At 34.5% G+C, this 20394-nt stretch overlaps 1 protein-coding gene across 1 annotated transcript; it reads right to left on the reverse strand.

Annotated features, from left to right (window-relative positions):
- Positions 1-8234: 8234 nt before the first annotated feature.
- On the reverse strand, positions 8235-10109 carry LOC139850143 (uncharacterized). The gene is made up of 4 exons (XM_071839734.1): positions 9839-10109; positions 9644-9727; positions 9176-9328; positions 8235-8640 (listed from the first exon to the last, which is right to left on the reverse strand). The coding sequence occupies exons 1-4, from the start codon at positions 10107-10109 to the stop codon at positions 8243-8245; spliced, it is 906 nt and encodes a 301-aa protein (XP_071695835.1). The 3' UTR covers positions 8235-8242.
- Positions 10110-20394: the final 10285 nt, after the last annotated feature.

Raw genomic sequence — 20394 nt, forward strand, 5'->3', positions numbered from 1 at the left:
TAAATATCGCATTTTTATTATTATTGTATTTAATTGCACTTTTAATTATCGTACTTTTTAATTATCGCAAGTTTATTTTATCGCACTTTTATTATTCGCAATTTCATTATCGTTATTTACTTTATGCTTAATTTAAGTCTTGTATTTATTTTTAATATTTTACATTTGGTTTTAACTGCGACTAAAGTTTTAAAATCGACAAACCGGTCATTAAACGGTAAAAACCCCCCTTTATAATAATAATATTACTTATATATATATTTGTATTTTTATAAAAGTAAACTAATATAGCGTTAAGCTTTGTTTAAAGATTTTCCCTGTGGAACGAACCGGACTTACTAAAAACTACACTACTGTACGATTAGGAACACTGCCTATAAGTGTTGTAGCAAGGTTTAAGTATATCCATTCTATAAATAAATAAATATCTTGTGTAAAATTGTATCGTATTTAATAGTATTTCGCACTAAAAATAATACTATTTTGTATACACCCCCTACGACATCAAGCATGCAGTAAGATCACATAGCAGTAAAAGTAAGCAGTAGCATGCAGAAACAAGTAAACTAGCAAGTTGTAGATTAGTCCTATTAGTGAATCCTACTCGGGTTGGTCTAGACTCACTAATGCAACCTAATTCCCTACAACCAATGCTCTGATACCAACTGTAACGCCCCGTACAAAACCATCGTGTACGGGTCATCAACAACAGGATCATTACAAGGTCAAACACTATATGCTGTTTGAAAACTGATTTGCATTCATTAAAAAGATAACGTTTTACAAAGATAACATGTCGTAAGACTTATTACAAACCATTGTTCCAAAATAACATAAGTTTACGAATGCAAAACATAAGTTTCATAATTTGAGACATCCCTAGTAATGCAGCGGATAACTAGTACAGCAGGTCCTTAACAGCAATTTAATAACAGCATGACATCAAGTCTAACAGCGGAAGCAATAAACCTCTAGGCACCTGAGAAATACACGTTTAAAAAGTCAACACGAATGTTGGTGAGCTATAGTTTATGTTGTAATAGTAACGTAAGATAGGCCACAAGATTTCAGTGCTGCAACAGCGTATCAAAACAGTATGAAAAGTATATGCATAACCGTGGGCACCCGGTAACTAAACTTAATGTTTATAACCCCCTGAAAGTACACTTGACGAGTGCGTATGTTCACGAAGTATTAAACACCCGTTAAATGCTAGCGCGACTAGCCCGAGTGGGGATGTCAAACCCTATGGATCCATATCTAAGATTCGCGTTCACCGGTTCAAAAACCAATGACTAAACGTTACCGTGCTAAGGGGAATGTTTATGCCGTTGTATAACCCACACACATATAAAGTTTAAGTACTCATGCCTAGTATGTAAAACGTAAAAAGCGCATGTATTCTCAGTCCCAAAATAATTAAAGTAAAAAGGGATGCTATAACTCACAGTGATAAAAGCGGTAAAGTCGGTAATGAAAGTACGCAAGTAGTAAGTCGGTCCGAAAGGTCGTCAACCTAAATAAAAGGTTACTAGGTCAGTAGGTTGTCTTAATAAGTTCTAATAGTGCATAAAATAAGTTTAAGTGTCATCATCATCATCATCATAAAAGCTAAGTAAGTTTGACAAGAATAGAGATCGAAACAATGGGCTGACTTCGGTCAGCTGCTACGACCTCTACGTAAATTGAAAAGATGCATGGTCAGTGGCTATGGCTCCGTATATGAGTCCCCTAACAGCTGACCAATTTTCAGAACCTAACTCGTCTTCGTTTGACCGTGGGGATGGTTTAAGTGTGAGTAGGTCAGAAATTTCAGCACAACGTTAATAGGGTGTAGTGACTCTCGGAGGGCCATAACTCCTAAACCGTAACTCGTATTAAGACGAGGCCTAAACGGAAAATCATCTACTCGAACCGAACTAACTGAAAATCAACTTTCCAGTAGCCCAGGTGATCTGATCACATACGAAAATCAGTGGACAAGTGCTCCGGTGGGGTTCTTGGTGCTTGGTGCTCATCACGGTTCTCAACCTTGATGCTTGTAGCTTCAAGTGTACAACTCGTTAATGGTTTAGCTTCACTTTTGACCAAGATTCACCATCAATACACAATATGTTAAGACCAAGTAAGAACACAACTCATTCATGAGTCTTAGATGGATGATGAACCAAGGTTACATCATATCCTTAGTCTTAACACAATTTCAATTCACAATAACAACTAAAGCTACAAACTTTACATCAATTCAACAAGTATAAGCACAATCTAAGTCAAATGAGGTGATGGAACCCTAAGCTAGAGAGCTTGGATCCATTTCACACAAGTTACAAGGTTACAAAGCTAGAAAGCTTGAACCTTTAAGTGTTCTTGAAGATCTTGAAGCATAAAGCTTGGATCTTTAAGATATATGAAGATAACAAACACAAGTTTGAATATTTTTCACAAAACAACATGATCAAAGCAAAAAGAACTTATATACAACAAAAGATATGAAGATCCCAGCTAGAAAGCTTGAATCTTCATTGTTCTTGAAGGATTCATGCTTGAACCAACAAGATATAAGCAAGATCAAAGCTACATGGAACTTGGATCTTATAAGAATGATGATGATGATCACCTTTTTGAAAGGAAAAGGAGGGAGAAAAGAAAATTTACTAGTAGAAGAAAGAAAGAAAGGAGAAGTGTATGAAATGCTAAAATGATCAAGTGTTGTAATGAGGGACTTAAGGCTAGTATTTATAGGCAAAGAGTGAGCACATGGATTGATGACATGGCAAGGGTGGTGGTGGTGATGGGGTGGACGGTTTTTAGGGGGAGGGGGGAGACAAACTTTTCACTTTTTGGCTAATGGTGTCTAAAGTGTGTCCTTATGCTAGAATATTATGGGACATGTGGATAAACCTTATCCATAATGCTTACATGACTCATTAATTAATTAGTTATTTATTTATTTATTATTATGGGCCACTAGTAAATAAACTTGGGCTAATTAATTGGGTCACTAGCTAGAGTAGGGTGGGCTTGAGCCCGACAAGGTAAAAAGTCCAAAAAGGCTAACTATTGGGCTTTAGCAATTAAATAAATAAAATTAAGCATCCAAAAGCCCAGGTAATTATTATTATAAAATAATAATTAATATTTCGCAGCCCAAAAGTTCCGGTTCTGACAAAAGTCAAACGTGCGCGCAGTCCGCGTTTTAATCGTAACGGCAAGTAACACTAACGGTTATAAAGCATCCAATGGACAAGTTAAGCATTCCACATACACCAAGGCATGTTTTTAACTATACATGAATATAAAACACGTGTGCCAAGGTTCCGGAGTAATAAAGTAACACAGTACGCACAAATACGCAGTTTTGCCAAAATACAAGGCACAAAGGCAAGTCGAAAAAGTCGGGTCGTTACATCCCCCTTCTTTTGGAGTGCATACAATTCTCCCGTTTTATAAGGCTTAATTTTCACTTGAATCCATCACAAACACTGACGGATCTAGGATCGGTAGTTACTGATGTCACCTCTTAAAACCCCAAACAAATTTCTACTAAAGGACTTAATGCAATAGTGACACACACAAAAATTTACACTATCTAGTGGTATTCACTAGTTAAAATCCCAAAAAAAATTCCACTACATCGCGTATTTCAGTGGTGTCTCGTGCAATCACTCGGCTTAATATACAACCTCCCCTGATCACCACCCCATAAGAAAATTACGTCTAAGCCTCTCTAGTTGATTGATCACAGGCTTCGGAGCCTTGGACAAAGACATGTAGTGTAACGGAAGACTTGAAAGAACCGCATTGTGTTAGGAATTATGGACCCAAACAAGACCGGTGGTTTAAACCAATCACCAAACCCACAACGACAAACGATAAAATAAATCATGAAACGATAAATAAACGACACATGGATTTAACATGGTTATATCTCAACTCCAAACACGGAGAAGGGTTTAGTCCACGGGCGCAAACCAGAGATTCTTCTTTATTATTTTTGTGCACATTGTTATGGGTTACATATGATCATATTTATAGGCAAAAACAAAATAAGGAAACAACTTAGGGAACAAGCAAGAACATTCTGGAACTTTTCTTTTTCGCGTCTTGACCTTGTTGCCCAAGAAAATACTTTCCTTGTTTAATTCTTCTTTGCACTCAACAATCTCCCACTCGAAGGAGACATTAAACAACCTTCGCCAACCCGTCAACAATGTTTATTCCAAAACCCACAATAACTCTAGACTAGCCGATTACAACTCCTTTTGATACCGCCGGATGAGACACCTGAATCACGCCGCACTTCACTCGTTATCCTACGAGCAAGTGAAGTCTTTCGACACCAAAAACCACCGCTGAGCGATAATCCAATCTCTTAGTTACTAGCTTGGGCCATCTTGGTTTCTATTGCCACCATATTCTAACACGAAGATCATCTTCTTACACTAGAAGACCAATCGAAGTATGCGACACTTCAAATATAGGATTCTTCATGAGACAACCATGGCTCACACGTCGATCTAGACACGTTCAATCCCGAACACACATGTCAACGACCACCCTCGTACAGGATTTCCCGTCAATCAATGATTTCCTTCACCAACAAAAAAGGAACTCCAACAGACGCCTTTGTAGACTCTTCTTCAAGATACCCTAGTGAGAACGTCACCACCACCTTGAAGTCTACTAACTTTTCCAACTTTTCGCTTCCTCGTTGGTACACTGACTTCCTCATAGCTATGAATTTCACAAACCCATCTTCTCATCCCAAGCACGCTCCCACTGTACGAGTAAGAAACAAATTGCGGCTACTAGAGAAGAAACTTGGTTCGTACCACCAGTCAGTCACAAATTTCTTTGCCATCGGAGAGTAAAACAAGTACTCGAAGCCCTAGTGTTACCCGGAATCATCAGACCAATCTTGAGAACTTTGGAGAACAAAGTCGCATAATTATCTCCACCACTATACTAGTTGACTAACTCTCACTAGCTCGATAACTTCCGTCGATTACTAAACTCAACCGAATTCACGACACCCTCAACGATCCTAGAAAGCTCAAGTTCCACAATATCCCAATCATCTTGGAATATCCGACCATACGTTTGGTCACCCAGTTTAATAACCGCGCAAGCAATAAACTTCCTCGATAACTTCCACTGTCAACTTCGACTCGATGCATCTTGTTCGTTATCCAACTACTCTAACCCGAGATAAAAGCAACCTCCTGAGCTTCCATAACAAACCAACATCCTCGAAAACACAGGTGTATCGCTCGAAGTTTCACGAGACAAAAAAAAAAAAAAAACCGTCTCGCACTCGCGTCATCAAACCCGAAAAAGTTTAACCCTGAAACTGCCCAAATTTGAAAAATCATAACTGAAAAGCCAACGGTCCGATCAACCTCGAGTTTTTACCACAACTAGATCTATGTGTGTAGCGTCACCAGTTCAAAAATCAAGTCGATCCAACGGTATACGAACCCACAATTAATTTTCTCGCACAGCTGCGCAAACAAACCCCAAAAGGGTTTTTCCTGGCGGCTGCAAAATTCGAAAAAATTTATATCCAAACTGGACGGTCCGATCGCTACGAATTTAGGATATGTTTTAGACCTGAATGTATAACCCCTACAGAAAACGTTTCACGACGATCCGACGGTTAACGAACCCTCTATGAATTTTCGACCACAGCTCTGCAATTAAACCCCAGACAGAGTTACTAAAAATTTGAAAAATTTTATCTCCCAATCCAACCGTCTGATTACTTTTAAATTTGGTACACGACCCGATCAGTGAGTCGACAACCTAGGGTTAAAATATCACGGAGATCCAATCGTTAACGAAACCGATAAGAATTTTCTACCACAACTGCGCCAGATTTTCGAATGCTGAAAAAATCTCTCTTCTACAACAAAACCTATCGATCCGACCACCGACTCCGTTACCACCGCGAACCACCACGATAACCTATTATAATCATAGACCAATTTTAATAGATTATCTCATGAGTACATAGACATACTCATGAGTTCTTCGCGATCTTCTAACAAAATCCTTTGATCTCGATACATGTTGTACAAACCCGTCGTTCGTTCACCATGCTTTCAAATCGCCATCGCTCCCACTCGAAACCTTGAGCTCTTGATACCACTTGTTAGGAATTATGGACCCAAACAAGACCGGTAATTTAAACCTATCACCAAACCCACAACGACAAACGATAAAATAAAGCATGAAACGATAAATAAACGACACATGGATTTAACGTGGTTATATTCCAACTCCAAACATAGAGAAGAGTTTAGTCCACGGGCGCAAATCAGAGATTCTTCTTTATTATTTTTGTGCACATTGTTATGGGTTACATATGATCATATCTATAGGCAAAAACAATATAAGGAAACAACTTAGAGAACAAGCAAGAACATTCTGAAACTTTCCTTTTTCGCGTCTTGACCTTGTTGCCCAAAAAAATACTTTCTTTGTTTAATTCTTCTTTGCACTCAACACATTGATCATGACTAATCTACCATCAAAGGAAAGACTTTTTGAATTTAAAAATAACGGGATCCCACGTTGAAACTCTCCTATAGCTCCCTCCAAAAGGTATACCTAGGTAGTCAAAAGGAACCAAACCCACTTTTCACTGAAAAATCCCCGCTAGCTCCCGAAGCGACTCCCTAATATATTCACCCCATAGATCGTTGTCTTAGCAGCATTCATTTGAAGTCCCGAAATTTGGAAGAAAAAGTTTAGAATGTTCTTACTAAGCTCCAAATCTCCTTTTAAAGGACATGAAAATAGTTGACCATTATGCGATTAAACTAATAAACTGTTTTACCATCTTAGTAATTTGCGCATTTAACTTTCACTTGCCACGAGTGTCAAACTTTTCACGTTTTAGTTTATATTTCTTTTAGTAGAAAAATTTGTCACAACTAGAGAAATAATTAAAATTATTGTTTAAAATTTAGTGTACAAGAGTCGTGATTTTTTCCTTCAAAAGAACATTAATATAAATAACATATCGTAGTGGAAGGTATTACTGTGATTGCGAGGATATTTCGTGTAAAGGCTATTGCAAGTCATGGTTTGTTTTAAATAGGAAGGTTCCTAGGGAGATTCTCGAAGGCGTGAATTTCAAGAAGGAATGTTTCATCTATCTCGGGATCTCTTAAGCTCGAGGATCATAAAGAAGATTTGGAGTGTGGGGAAGCCATTCAGAATTTGTTTATGGCGGGTAAGGTTGACAAAAAGTGGTTGTGCGGTCCCTGGCAATGGTGCTTCTTCGGGGATGACAGAGTATGGCATGATCGATGAGGCTTTCCCGGGTATTGATAATATAATGACGAGCTTGGCCGACAGTGCACCGGGCTCGGCAAATCTTGTTCATTCTAGTGAAATCTCACGTCCATCGGTTAGGAACAAGAATCACCATAAGCGCAAGGAGAGAGCGGTTCAAGGTGCCAAAATGGCTAAATTCGGCGTGTTCATTAAAGACATTTGAGTTCTCTTTTCGGTTCATGTTTCTTGATTTGATGTAATCTTTGGTGTTTGTACTTCTTTGTATCTTCTAATTAGTTTATGTTTGGTTTTGATTTAGGTTAGTTAAGGCTCGGTATAGATAGTTTAATGGTTGATTTAGGTTAGTTAAGGCTCAGTATAGATAGTTTAATGGTAACTGCTTTCTAGGTACGAGCCTCTCTGAGGTTCCACTTTTGTACTTCTAGCTGAATTTGTTTTCATTTTGAAAACGTTTTCTGTTTTATAAAAGTTATCGTTATTTTTGCCAAAAAAAAAGCACAAAATCGGAACATTGAGAATTGAGAATCGAAAATCATCACAAATCAAACCCCTAGTAATCCTCGTCTCCAAAGAACTTTTCACTTCCAATTCATCTGCCACCACATTTCATTTACCTACATTTTATTTTACGTAAACGAGAACTTTAATTACCAAGGCGCTTTCAAAAAGAAAACGCCTATCAAAACTACACAACTAGAAAGCCAACCATCTATCTAAAAACGAGCAAAGCCAATACAACGAACTATGAACTAAACACACATACCCACAATAATAAACATGTGATTTAGCTAAGATAATTAATACTAGCATCAAGAGATACACAAAGTTATCTACGCTAAATGTAATAAAATTACTAACATCTATTAGATTCAAATCTATCTTCACCATTTTAACTACGCCGTATCAATTAAGCTCCATACCATTAAGTCCGATACAAGTTCTAATCATCAAACATGGAGTTAGTGAATCGTTGATTAAGCATGTAAATCCTGGGTTTGTTGACCACTTGAGATTGATCAACGTGATGAAAAAGAACATGGAGTCGGCCCCGTACGATGGAGGCAGTGATCTTGTCATGAAGGTAAGGAAATGGAGGAATTTTAACCATTTGCTTAGGTGCTTGGTTAAGTAAAGAGTCATTAGTGTTAACTTTAGGGTCATCATCTCTGTCTTTCCCGACTACCACTAGATGATCACCGATGACGAAGACTTTGAGGCGACGATTTCCAATATGATACAAGTCAGCAACAACACATAAGCTTGAAGGCTCAGCCAACACTTTGATGTCTCGATTAAGTATGTGATGATATTCCTCCTTAAACACTTCAATCGTCATGTCTGATCACATGTATATCACAAAATATGTACACTGTAATAATATTCTATCTCCAATGGCAATGGCAATGGCAATGGCAATGGCAATGGCAATAGTTGAATAATCAGTCTGTATTAAAATTTGGTTTAATATTTTAGGCTAAGTTTAGATTTATAATTATATACAGTAATAGTTAGTTTTAATTTTAATCAAACGTTAACTATTTGAAATCAGTAATAGGGTGTTGACCGAATTGGAAGGGATTGTTATTGAAATGGTGGAGTGTTCCTACATCTATGGTTCTATGCACACATTGAGATGAACTTTTGTAGTTATATATTTGAGCCTATCTGATGCTAATAAAAAAATACGAGTAATAGAAATACCAATGTCCCTGAGTTTATCTTTTGCTCTGTTTTTATATTCATGTACATATACCAAAATAAATAAATAAATAAATTGAAATTATATTCTGTTATTTGGCCTGTGTTTCAACAATAGCTAGTTATAGTCCGTCCCTAATAAACATAAACATACAAGTGAAAAAGGAGTAATAACCTTCAAATAAAGGGATCATATTGGTGGGGAGGTTAGCAACCAAATCTTGGAATCCGTCAATACTCGGAGAAGGTTTCCAACGGAGAACTTCTAGTCTTGAAAATGCCATCAAAACATAAACCATGCCATAATCATCGAACTTACGAAGCAGATCTGTCCAATAATACATCAGATCAGATTTATTATTATATATCCATTAATTATTGGGTAGTGATATATACACAACCAAATTTTACAAATACACAACCAAACATGTTTTACAGTGTTGTACTGTACAACACTGTAAAGCATGTTTGGTTGTGTATTTGTAAAAATTAGTTGTGTATATATCATCACCCTTAATTATTCCATTTCAATATTGATAAATGATAAAAAATTGATGATATATATATATATATATATATATATATATATATATATATATATATATATATATATATATATATAAGTAAAAGGAAAAGAATGGACCATGGTATAACGGCCTGATTTCATCTACCGGAGGATTTTCTCCTGGACAAGACTTGATTTTTACCATGATATTCCTCATCATCACTGATGCATCCATCAATTATAATTTTTCACAAGGAAAAATCAAGCAATTTAGTCAGTCAAAAACTAAAAAATACTCCATCTAAATAGCAAAAAATAACAATTGATTTATACCTTGGACACGGGTAGGAACAGGAGGAACAGGAGGAGAAAGTAACTTCCTCAATGAATAATAAAAGAAACCTTTGAGAGATATAAGAGGTTTTGATTCATTGTTGGTGGTGGTGGTGTTGTCTGAATTAACACTGGTGGTATAACTAGCACACAAAAGGCGATGACGATGAGTTGTTTTTGATAAAGTTAAGTAACGCCAAAACCCTAAGGGTAATGGTTGATGAGATCTTGACACTCCCATTATTTGTTTTCCAAATTTCAACAAAGCCATCTTCTTTATTTTCCTATAAATTATCAAGCTTTCAGTCACTACTCACATGGATTCGTATAGAGAGGAGGAGGGCCATCCCATTTTAAATATCCCCAAAAATTAGGGTTACATACTTTTCTTTTCCTACAAGACTCTCTCCTAATTCACATGTTTTTTTTTTTAAAGCAATAAAATTTTATAACCAAAAACACAATACAACAACGAGAAGGGCTTGGGCTAACGAAAAGCCCATAACACAAAACTTACTACAGCCCAAAAACTCGAAAAATGCAGCTAATAAAAAATATACAATAAAAAATACCACAGGAAGCTGCCGAGGCAGCAGCAAATAGAAAAACACGAAATTAGAAAGTGTATACTCCAGGATTAGATAGCCACAAATGCCAATCGATTTTTTTGTCCTTCACGCGATGCGATATCAACTCGAACAATTTAATTTGAATCCTTTAAAGTCGTAGGAGCGTTCCAACCATTACCATTGAATACCACATGGTTTCTATTTCCCAAATTAAATATCCACAAGACCACTCCACCACTTGCCAAAGTTTAACACCAAATGGAGTCATCCGCAGTGTCGGAAGCAGGAATTTTTTTTCACCGGGGGCGAAATTCTTTTTAAAAGCGTAACAACTTTTTTTGGGTAAAATATAAAGGCTTTCGGGCAAAATATGGAGACTTTGGGGCAAAAAAATTCAATGGGAGCAAAATTGTAAAATTCAAAATTTTTGCACTAAAAAATGCAAATCCACTGGGGGCGGGTGCCCCCTATGTCACTTTTAATTATCGCCTATGGTCATCCGTTTAGTAGATTTGCCACGAAACATCTCAATATATATATATATATATATATATATATATATATATATATATATATATATATATATATATATATATATATATATATATATATATATATATATATATATATATATATATATATAAGACATACTGAAAGTGAATAGTAAACAGGGGTATTTCCGACTTTTTACTTTTTTAAAAATTACTATTTAAACTACATTTCACAACAAAGACCCCTCGACTTTTTCCAAACATTCAAATCAAACTCCCAAATAGGGGGTAAAGTGTCAAATATCCATTTTTATAAAAAATCTTAAATAAACTCCCCCAAAATCTTCAACGGGTCATATCTTCTCGCTCGCAACGAGCTAAATTTTTTCGACACCATCGTTAAATTCGAAATAATTTTAGGAACACAATGTCACTAACTATACCCAAAACGGACGCTTTTTAAAAAACGCTAAATATTTGGGGTACTTTTCATACACGTTGATTTTGCGTTAAATTTTTAAAAGTCGACAATTCCATAGCGAAACGCGGAGATGTACATATATTGTTAATTTAACATAACATTTAAATCTTTCACGAGCTATACCTTTTAGTTCGACTCGAGTTGCATTTCAACTACATCATCGTTAGCCACGAAATAATTTTACAAACTAAACCCAATAAAATACATTGAAAACCGAACTCCTGTCGCGAAGCGAGGGTTCGAAACCTAGTTAATACTAAGATTCGAAACATCCCCTAATATCCACACGTATTTTAAAACACCAATACTAAATTCTTTTTTCTCTTTATTATTATATTATTATTATCATTATTAATTATATATTGCACATCACATAGATAAATCCAATAAAATTTTGATAATGTTATAATTCAGTAGGCTTATAACTACCTTTAGTGGTTCTTGACTGTAGAAGGTATATAGAGATAGAGATACTGTAAAACGGAGAAAACAAAGGTTGAACAAAAGGTATGAGTAATTGGTTTTTTATTTATAGAAAAATGTACAATGAGAGTTTGGTGGCATTTGGAATCTAGAGAGAGAGAGTGTTTTTGTTAACCAAAAAATACATACAATAAACTCTAACTCAACACACCTATTTATACTCAAAAAATATACTATGCAATATCTATAATAATAATAAAATTATCATCCAATTATTACTTTTATAACACTCCCCCTTGGATGATAATTTTATTAGTGAATAACTAGTACTGCCTCGTTAAAAACCTTGCTAAAGAAAACCCTTTGGGATAAAACTTTAGCTAAGGGAAAAAGAGTGCAGCATAGAGTTGACTCCCCCTCAAGTAGGCAACGCCTGAGTTGTTACATCTTCTGAACATGCCTCATGCCAATATTATGAACGTGTGTTCTGAAAATAGCAGTTGGAAGTGCTTTGGTGAAAAGGTCAGCAGAGTTTTTGCTGGACTGAACATATCTCATTTCAATCTGGTTGTCCTTAATGAGATTTTGAGTGTATGAGAAGAATCTAGGGGGTATGTGTTTTGTTCGGTCACTTTTGATATACCCTTCTTTCATCTGTGTTATGCAAGCTACATTATCTTCATAGATAGTTGTTGAACTTTTATTGCGTTCTAGTCCACAAGAATCAGTAATGAGTTGTGTCATTGATCTCAACCAAAAACATTCCCGACTGGCTTCATGTAATGCAATTACTTCGGCATGATTTGATGATGTTGCAACAAGTGTTTGTTTTTGAGAACGCCATGATATTACGGTACCTCCATTTAGGAATACATATCCATTTTGAGATTTAGCTTTATGTGGATCAGATAAATAACCTGCATCTGCATAACCAACCAAATCTTGTTTTGATTCGTTAGAATAAAATAATCCTAAATCAGTAGTTCCTCGAAGGTATCGAAATATGTGTTTGATCCCATTCCAGTGTCTTTTGGTAGGAGCTGAGCTGAACCTTGCCAACAAATTAACTGCAAAAGAAATGTCAGGTCTTGTACAATTTGTAAGATACATAAGAGCTCCAATTGCACTAAGATATGGTACTTCTGGTCCCAGGATATCTTCATGATCTTCACAGGGACGAAATGGATCAGTGTCAACATTAAGTGATCTAACAACCATAGGAGTACTTAATGGTTTTGCCTTGTCCATATTAAAACGTTTTAAAATCTTTTCATTATATGTTGTTTGATGTACAAGTAAACCATTAGGCATATGTTCAATTTGTAAACCAAGGCAATACTTGGTTTTTCCGAGATCTTTCATTTCAAATTCTTTCTTTAGAAGTTGAATGACTTCATGGATCTCTTTATTTGTACCTATGATATTAAGATCATCAACATAAACAGCTATGATCACATATCCGGATGTTGTTTTCTTAATGAAAACACATGGGCAAATAAGATTATTGGTATACCCTTTGCTTATCAAGTAATCACTTAATCATTTATACCACATGCGACCCGATTGTTTCAACCCATATAAAGACCTTTGTAACTTGATTGAGTACATTTCTTTGGGTTTTGCATTGGTTGCTTCTGATACCTTAAATCCTTCAGGTATCTTCATATATATATCACTATCAAGTGATCCATAAAGATAAGCAGTCACAACATCCATGAGATGCATTTCTAAATTTTCAGAAACTGCCAGGCTGATTAAGTATCTAAAAGTAATTGCATCCATAACAGGAGAATAAGTTTCCTCATAATCAATTCCCGGTCTTTGAGAAAAACTTTGAGCTACAAGTCTAGCTTTATACCTTGTAACTTCATTTTTCTCATTTCTTTTTCGCACAAAAACCCATCTATATCCCACAGGTTTCACATCTTTAGGTGTGAGAATGATAGATCCGAAAACTTTTCTTTTATTGAGTGATTCAAATTCAGCTCGTATTGCTCCTTTCCAATGATCCCAATCATGTCTATTTTGACATTCCATGACAGATTTTGGTTCTGGATCATCATCATCATTCATGATGTCATATGCAACATTATATGAAAATATCTCATCAAGATTTTTCATTTCATTTCGGTTCCATAATATTTTTGAATGTGCGAAATTGATTGAAAATTCCGTATTGACATCATCAATCTCCTCTGCAGAAGGAGTATTGATTTGTAGTTCTTCTTGACCACTTTCTTTTACCTCATTATCAGCTGATTTTCTTTTCTGAGGATTTTTATCTTTGGAACCAATTGGTCTCCCACGTTTCTGGCGTGGCAAAGACTCAAGAATAACATTATTGCCAATTTTTGGAATTTCAATTCGAGCTGGAGCATTTGCTGCTGGTATATATGATTTAGTCACTCTTTTTGTATCTGTAAATGCATCAGGCAATTTATTTGCAAGTTCTTGCATATGCATTATTTCTTGCATTTGCAATTTAATTGAGGTTCACACCATGAAACATCATTTTCTTTATTTTTTATTTCTCCCCCTAATCTAGGGAATAATGTTTCATTAAAGTGACAATCAGCAAAACGTGATGTAAAAACATCACCCGTCATGGGTTCAATATATCTTATTATTGAAGATGTTTCATATCCAACATATATTCCCATCCTTCTTTGAGGACCCATTTTAGTGCGTTGTGGTGGTGCGATAGGGATATAAACCGCACAACCAAATGTTCTAAGGTGGGAAATATTTGGCTGATGACCAAAAGCAAGTTGTAAAGGAGAATATGTATGACTTGCGCTTGGTCTAATGCGAATCAATGATGCAGCATGCAAAATTGCATGGCCCCATATAGATACTGGGAGTTTTGTTCGCATTATCAATGGTCTAGCTATTAGCTGCAATCGTTTAATTAATGATTCAGCTAAACCATTTTGTGTATGCACATGGGCAACGGAATGTTCAACAATAATCCCAATAGACATGCAAAAGTTATTAAATGCTTGAGACGTAAACTCACCGGCATTATCTAGTCTCACCCTTTTAATAGTATAATCAGGGAAATGTGCTCTCAATTTAATAATTTGAGCAAGAAATTTTGCAAATGCCATATTTCGACTTGATAATAGACAAACATGAGACCATCTACTAGATGCGTCTATTAGAACCATAAAATATCTAAATGGTCCACATGGTGGATGAATTGGTCCACATATATCACCTTGAATTATTTCAAGAAACATTGGTGATTCTTTTTCAACCTTAAGAGGTGATGGTCTTATTATCAACTTTCCAAGTGAGCATGATGTACATGGGATAAGTGCATCATGAGGGATCCTTTGATCCGCCAATGGATGTCCATGTGTATTTTGTATTATTCTTTTCATCATTGTTGATCCTGGGTGACCTAATCTCTCATGCCACAAACTGATCATTACAGGATCACATAATTTTTATTTAACTACCACATTTACTTCAGGTACATTTATATGTGTATAATGTAAACCAGAATGAAGTCTTGGTAGTTTTTCAATTACACGATTCTTATCAGTGATACTTAAATATTTTTCATTTTCTGTTGTCACTGACTGATAATCATATCCATTTTGGTATATGTCAGAGAAACTTAACAAATTTCTCTTTGACATGGGAGAAAATAAGGCATTATTTATCAGAAAATTCGTACCATTTGGTAACATGAATTTTGCCTTTCCCATTCCTTTTATTAAGTCCACAGGACCTGATATAGTATGTATAGTTCCTTCCGTTGCTTTCAAGTCTGTGAAATATTTTTTAGATTTGAGTATGGTGTGAGTGGCACCACTGTCTGCAATACAAATATCTCCACCATTTGACTGATTTTTTACTCCAGCAGTATACATCATGAACTTCAAAAAAAAATATGAGAAATAAATAATGAGTATATAATTCATCAATATATTACATTCAAAACATGTTACAAACGATAGCACATAATAAGGAAATATGTAGTAAACTAGATATGGTGTAGATTGAAAATCTACAACCATTTATTTAACGAGAACATATAATAGGATATCTCTATATATATATATATATATATATATATATATATATATATATATATATATATATATATATATATATATATATATATATATATATATATATATATATATATATATATATATATATATATATATATATATATATATATATAGATATTAGAAATTTATTCATTAAAGTAGTCACAAGTTGGCTCAGTGATTTTTGTATCAAGGTCATCCACAAGATTTGCTTCTTTTCCTTTTCCCTTTAGGGATTCTTGATACCGATTAATAGAATGCTGATTTGTTCGGCAGTTTTTAGACCAGTGGCCAATTTTACCACATCGGTAACAAGAATCTTCAACATTCTTTGAAGAGCCTTCTTCAACATTGTGATTTGTGGGATTGTATGGTGTTTGAATTTTATAATTTTGTGGATTATTATTTCTTTGTCCACAACCACGACCACTACGACCACCACGACCACGACCACCACCACGACCATTACCATAAGGGTGATTTCGAACATAGTTATGATTTTTATTATTGTTATGGTAATTTTCATGATGATGGTTTTGGCCAATATGGCTACGACCTCTTCCACGCCCTCGTCCATGTGCATTTCTTCTTTTATTATTATTATTATTATTGTTAATAGCATTAGCTTCAGGAAATGCTAGCGCACCGGTAGGACGAGATTCTTGATTTTTCATCAGTAATTCTTTATTAACTTCTGCAACTAAGAGATAAGTTTGAAGTTTGGAAAAAGTTTTATAATTCTGCAATTTTAAATTTTCTTGCACAGTTATATTTGCAGAATGCATTGTGGAGAAAGTTTTCTCCATCATATCAGCATCACTTATTTCTTGACCACAGAATTGAAGCTTTGAACGGATCTTGAACATGGCCGAGCTGTATTCACTTACCTTTTTGAAATCTTGGAACCTTAGATTTCTCCATTCTTCCCTCGCAGCTGGAAGTAATATCTCCTTTTGATTATCGAATCTACTCTTGATACTTTTCCATAAAACATGTGGATCTTTGATAGTGAGAAACATATGTTTTAAGGTGGTATCAATATGTTTGCGAATAAAAGCAATTGATTTTAATTTATCTTGATCGGAACAAGTATTATTTTCTTTTAAAGTTTCTAGAATACCCAATGATCCAAGATTTATTTCTACGTCCATAACCCATGATGTGTAGTTTGTTCCCGATACGTCTAAGGCATCAAACTCAAGCTTTGATGAGTTTGACATTTTCTATTTTCAGAAAGATGAACAACATAAATCATAATCATAATCATAATCATAATATTATTTTTTTCGTAGATAAATAACAACATGCAATTAGAATTAGTTTAGATTCATAAGTAGTAAACAAATGAATAATGGTATGATTACAAATAATAAAATCATAAGGGAATATAGGTTCATATTATATTATATTATATTATTAATGATATTATTATAATATATATTAAGTTATAATATATATTATTATAATATATTTTTCTTATTTTAACCTTTAAGATTTACTTTTAATAAAAATACAAACTACTTTTCTTATTTTAACTTTTAAGATTTACTTTTAATAAAAATACAAACTACTTTTTTTATTTTAACTTTTAAGATTTACTTTTAATAAAAATACAAACTACTTTTCTTATTTTAACTTTTAAGATTTACTTTTAATAAAAATACAAACTACTTTTTTATTTTAACTTTTAAGATTTACTTTTAATAAAAATACAAACTACTTTTTTTTATTTTAACTTTTAAGATTATAAATTTAAGAATAAACATTAGTATGCATGAAATAAATAATGATTAATTGCATAAGTAATCATAAATGTTAGATAACATATAAAGACCCCATCGTATTCGTATTGATCGGAATTAATCTCGACCCATGGTACCGTGTTGTCAAATGACGTATTGCGTACATAAAGTACCGTGTTGTCAAATGACGTGTTGCGTACAATCATGAGGTCTTATTAACATAAATATAAATGTTAGTGAAGTTAATAAGAGTTAGATTACAGAAAATATAATTCAGGTGGTATAACCGACCATATATAACTTAAATAACATAAATATAAATGTTAGTGAACATAACTGTAAATGTTAGTATACATAAATAAATGTTAGATAACATAAATGTAAATGTTAGTATACATAAATAAATGTTAGATAACATAAATGTAAATTAGGCGACAGTGTCGACCATATATCATTTAGGTGGTATAACCGACCATATATTAGTTAGGTGGCAGAGCCAACCATATTTAGTATAAATGTTGAGATAATCGTGCTGATAATGTGTTATAATTCAGTAGGCTTATAACTACCTTTAGTGGTTCTTGACTGTAGAAGGTATATAGAGATAGAGATACTGTAAAACGGAGAAAACAAAGGTTGAACAAAAGGTATGAGTAATTGGTTTTTTATTTATAGAAAAATGTACAATGAGAGTTTGGTGGCATTTAGAATCTAGAGAGAGAGAGAGTGTTTTTGTTAACCAAAAAATACATACAATAAACTCTAACTCAACACACCTATTTATACTCAAAAAATATACTATGCAATATCTATAATAATAATAAAATTATCATCCAATTATTACTTTTATAACAGATAAACATATATTTGCATCATCCATTACTTATTTGTATAGTACAATCTGTCAATACACTGAGTGAATTTATCACCAAAAAAAATCTAATTGAATTTATGTCGCCATCACCTCATTGCCTTTCTTCTAAAGGTGTATTCTTCCTCTTACTTGCCAGTTTGACATTGTTGTTATCTTCTCTTTCATCGACGATCGACATCTTGTTGGTGGCTTGGTTTTCTTGTCCCCGTTTTCTTTTTCCGCTTGTCAACGTTACATGGTGACTCCGGCAACGAGTATGGGTTTTTAGGTGATCTGGGCCACTTTCCACCCCCGTTCTCGTGATGGGAGTAGTGTTGGATATATGGATCTCTTGATTGTCGATGTAGTTCCTGGTTCGGTGGGTGTCGTTATTTCATCTGATGTTGCGTGTGTCCTGCCAGAAAACCACCTATGGTGGTTGTATGGTTGGGGTTTAACGTTGATTGGTAGGTTGAGCTTCTTTGATTGGTCACCATGTCCTTGTCTCCTCCTCGATGATGCTTCAGATCTTGGTTTTGGCCGGAGTTCGATTTTTCGGTTGGGTGATTTTTTTTAGTTTTGTCTGGGGTTTATTTTGAGACTTTAAATCATTCAGATTATGAAATATTCAACACTAAATCATTCAATTTTATCAAAAGTAGTCTTAAACATAAATACTTCAGTATACAATAGAAAGAAAAAAAAGAAAAAAAAAAACAGTGTGACACATTTGCTAGAAAGTAACAAACTTGAGAACTAACAATATATGTAAAATTACTAAACTATGTTTGTGTAGCTGTAAATAATTTATCAACATTGTCCTAAAGTATTTCGTGCTAGATCTAGTTATGATTAAAAACCGAAAATAAACTCGAGAACAGAGTACCTTATCTTAATTTGTTGTAATCATGAGATGTTGTCATTTTAACCAAGTAAACACTAGGAGCCCTGGTATTTGGTACACAATTATATCAACCAAACCAGGAACATCTGGTACACCATTATATTACACTAACCCAAGACCATCTGGTACAAATACTCTATTAGAAAACATAAGCTAATAGAAACAAAGTATCACGAGAATAACTACACATAAAACACATTATGTAAAAGCAACACAGTACAAGAATTCTAAATGAAGAATGAACTTCAAATTCTCATCCTAAAACAATTAAGAAACGGAAAATAAACACTTATGCGTTTGACACCAAATATTATAAGACTCTTGTTAACTGTAACGACCAAACCTGTTATCCAACCGAAATACGTTTTTTTTTTTTTTTTTTTTTTTTTTTTTTTTTTTTTTTTTTTACAAAATCAGGTTTTTGGCCAAATGAAGCGCCGCTCCAATATGGGGTGTGCCGCTCCATTTCCTGCTGTCCCAAATGTCTTTTTCACGCAAAAAATCTCCCGCTTCCCGACACTTTTAGACGAAACGGTTTTCACAACACATTACAATAAGTAAAACTAAGAGATTCCCAAAATAAAAACGAGTTTTACAACACCGGCCCCACATCGTCCCGAATTACAAATTTCGTACAAAATACAAGTTTCAACCACAAAAGTTTAATTTCTAAACGACACTTAAAGCATGGTGTTTGGGGTTTAAACTACCCATATCTTGGTCGAACTTCCAAAAGCTAATCTCCCGAGAGCCACTAATCCAAACGGATACCTTTACCCTTATCCACGCCAGAGCCTAAAAAGGTAAACAACGAGAGGGGTAAGCAAAGCTTAGTGAGTGCAATAGTTATACGCATAAATATATAACCTACTTACTTGCAATCACATACACAATTACCTCATACACGCTAGCAATTTATATAGCATACCATTGCAAAGTATAACACTAAATCTTCAAGACCACAAGCTAGCACAAACAATAGCATATATAACTCGAACAATACAATATGCTACACTACAACACCTAACCATG

The sequence above is a fragment of the Rutidosis leptorrhynchoides genome, chromosome 1 (assembly GCF_046630445.1).
Source record: "Rutidosis leptorrhynchoides isolate AG116_Rl617_1_P2 chromosome 1, CSIRO_AGI_Rlap_v1, whole genome shotgun sequence".
In the NCBI taxonomy this organism is placed as follows: domain Eukaryota; kingdom Viridiplantae; phylum Streptophyta; class Magnoliopsida; order Asterales; family Asteraceae; genus Rutidosis; species Rutidosis leptorrhynchoides.

What these genes read in the sequence shown, in the direction of transcription:
- LOC139850143 (XM_071839734.1), bottom strand. Translation starts at nt 10,109, where the DNA reads ATGGCTTTGTTGAAATTTGGAAAACAAATAATGGGAGTGTCAAGATCT. An exon ending in TGTTCCTACCCGTGTCCAAG is followed by an intron (nt 9,728 to 9,838) that starts GTATAAATCAAT and finishes TGGATGCATCAG; the next exon opens with TGATGATGAGGAATATCATG. An exon ending in TATGATCCCTTTATTTGAAG is followed by an intron (nt 8,641 to 9,175) that starts GTTATTACTCCT and finishes ACATGTGATCAG; the next exon opens with ACATGACGATTGAAGTGTTT.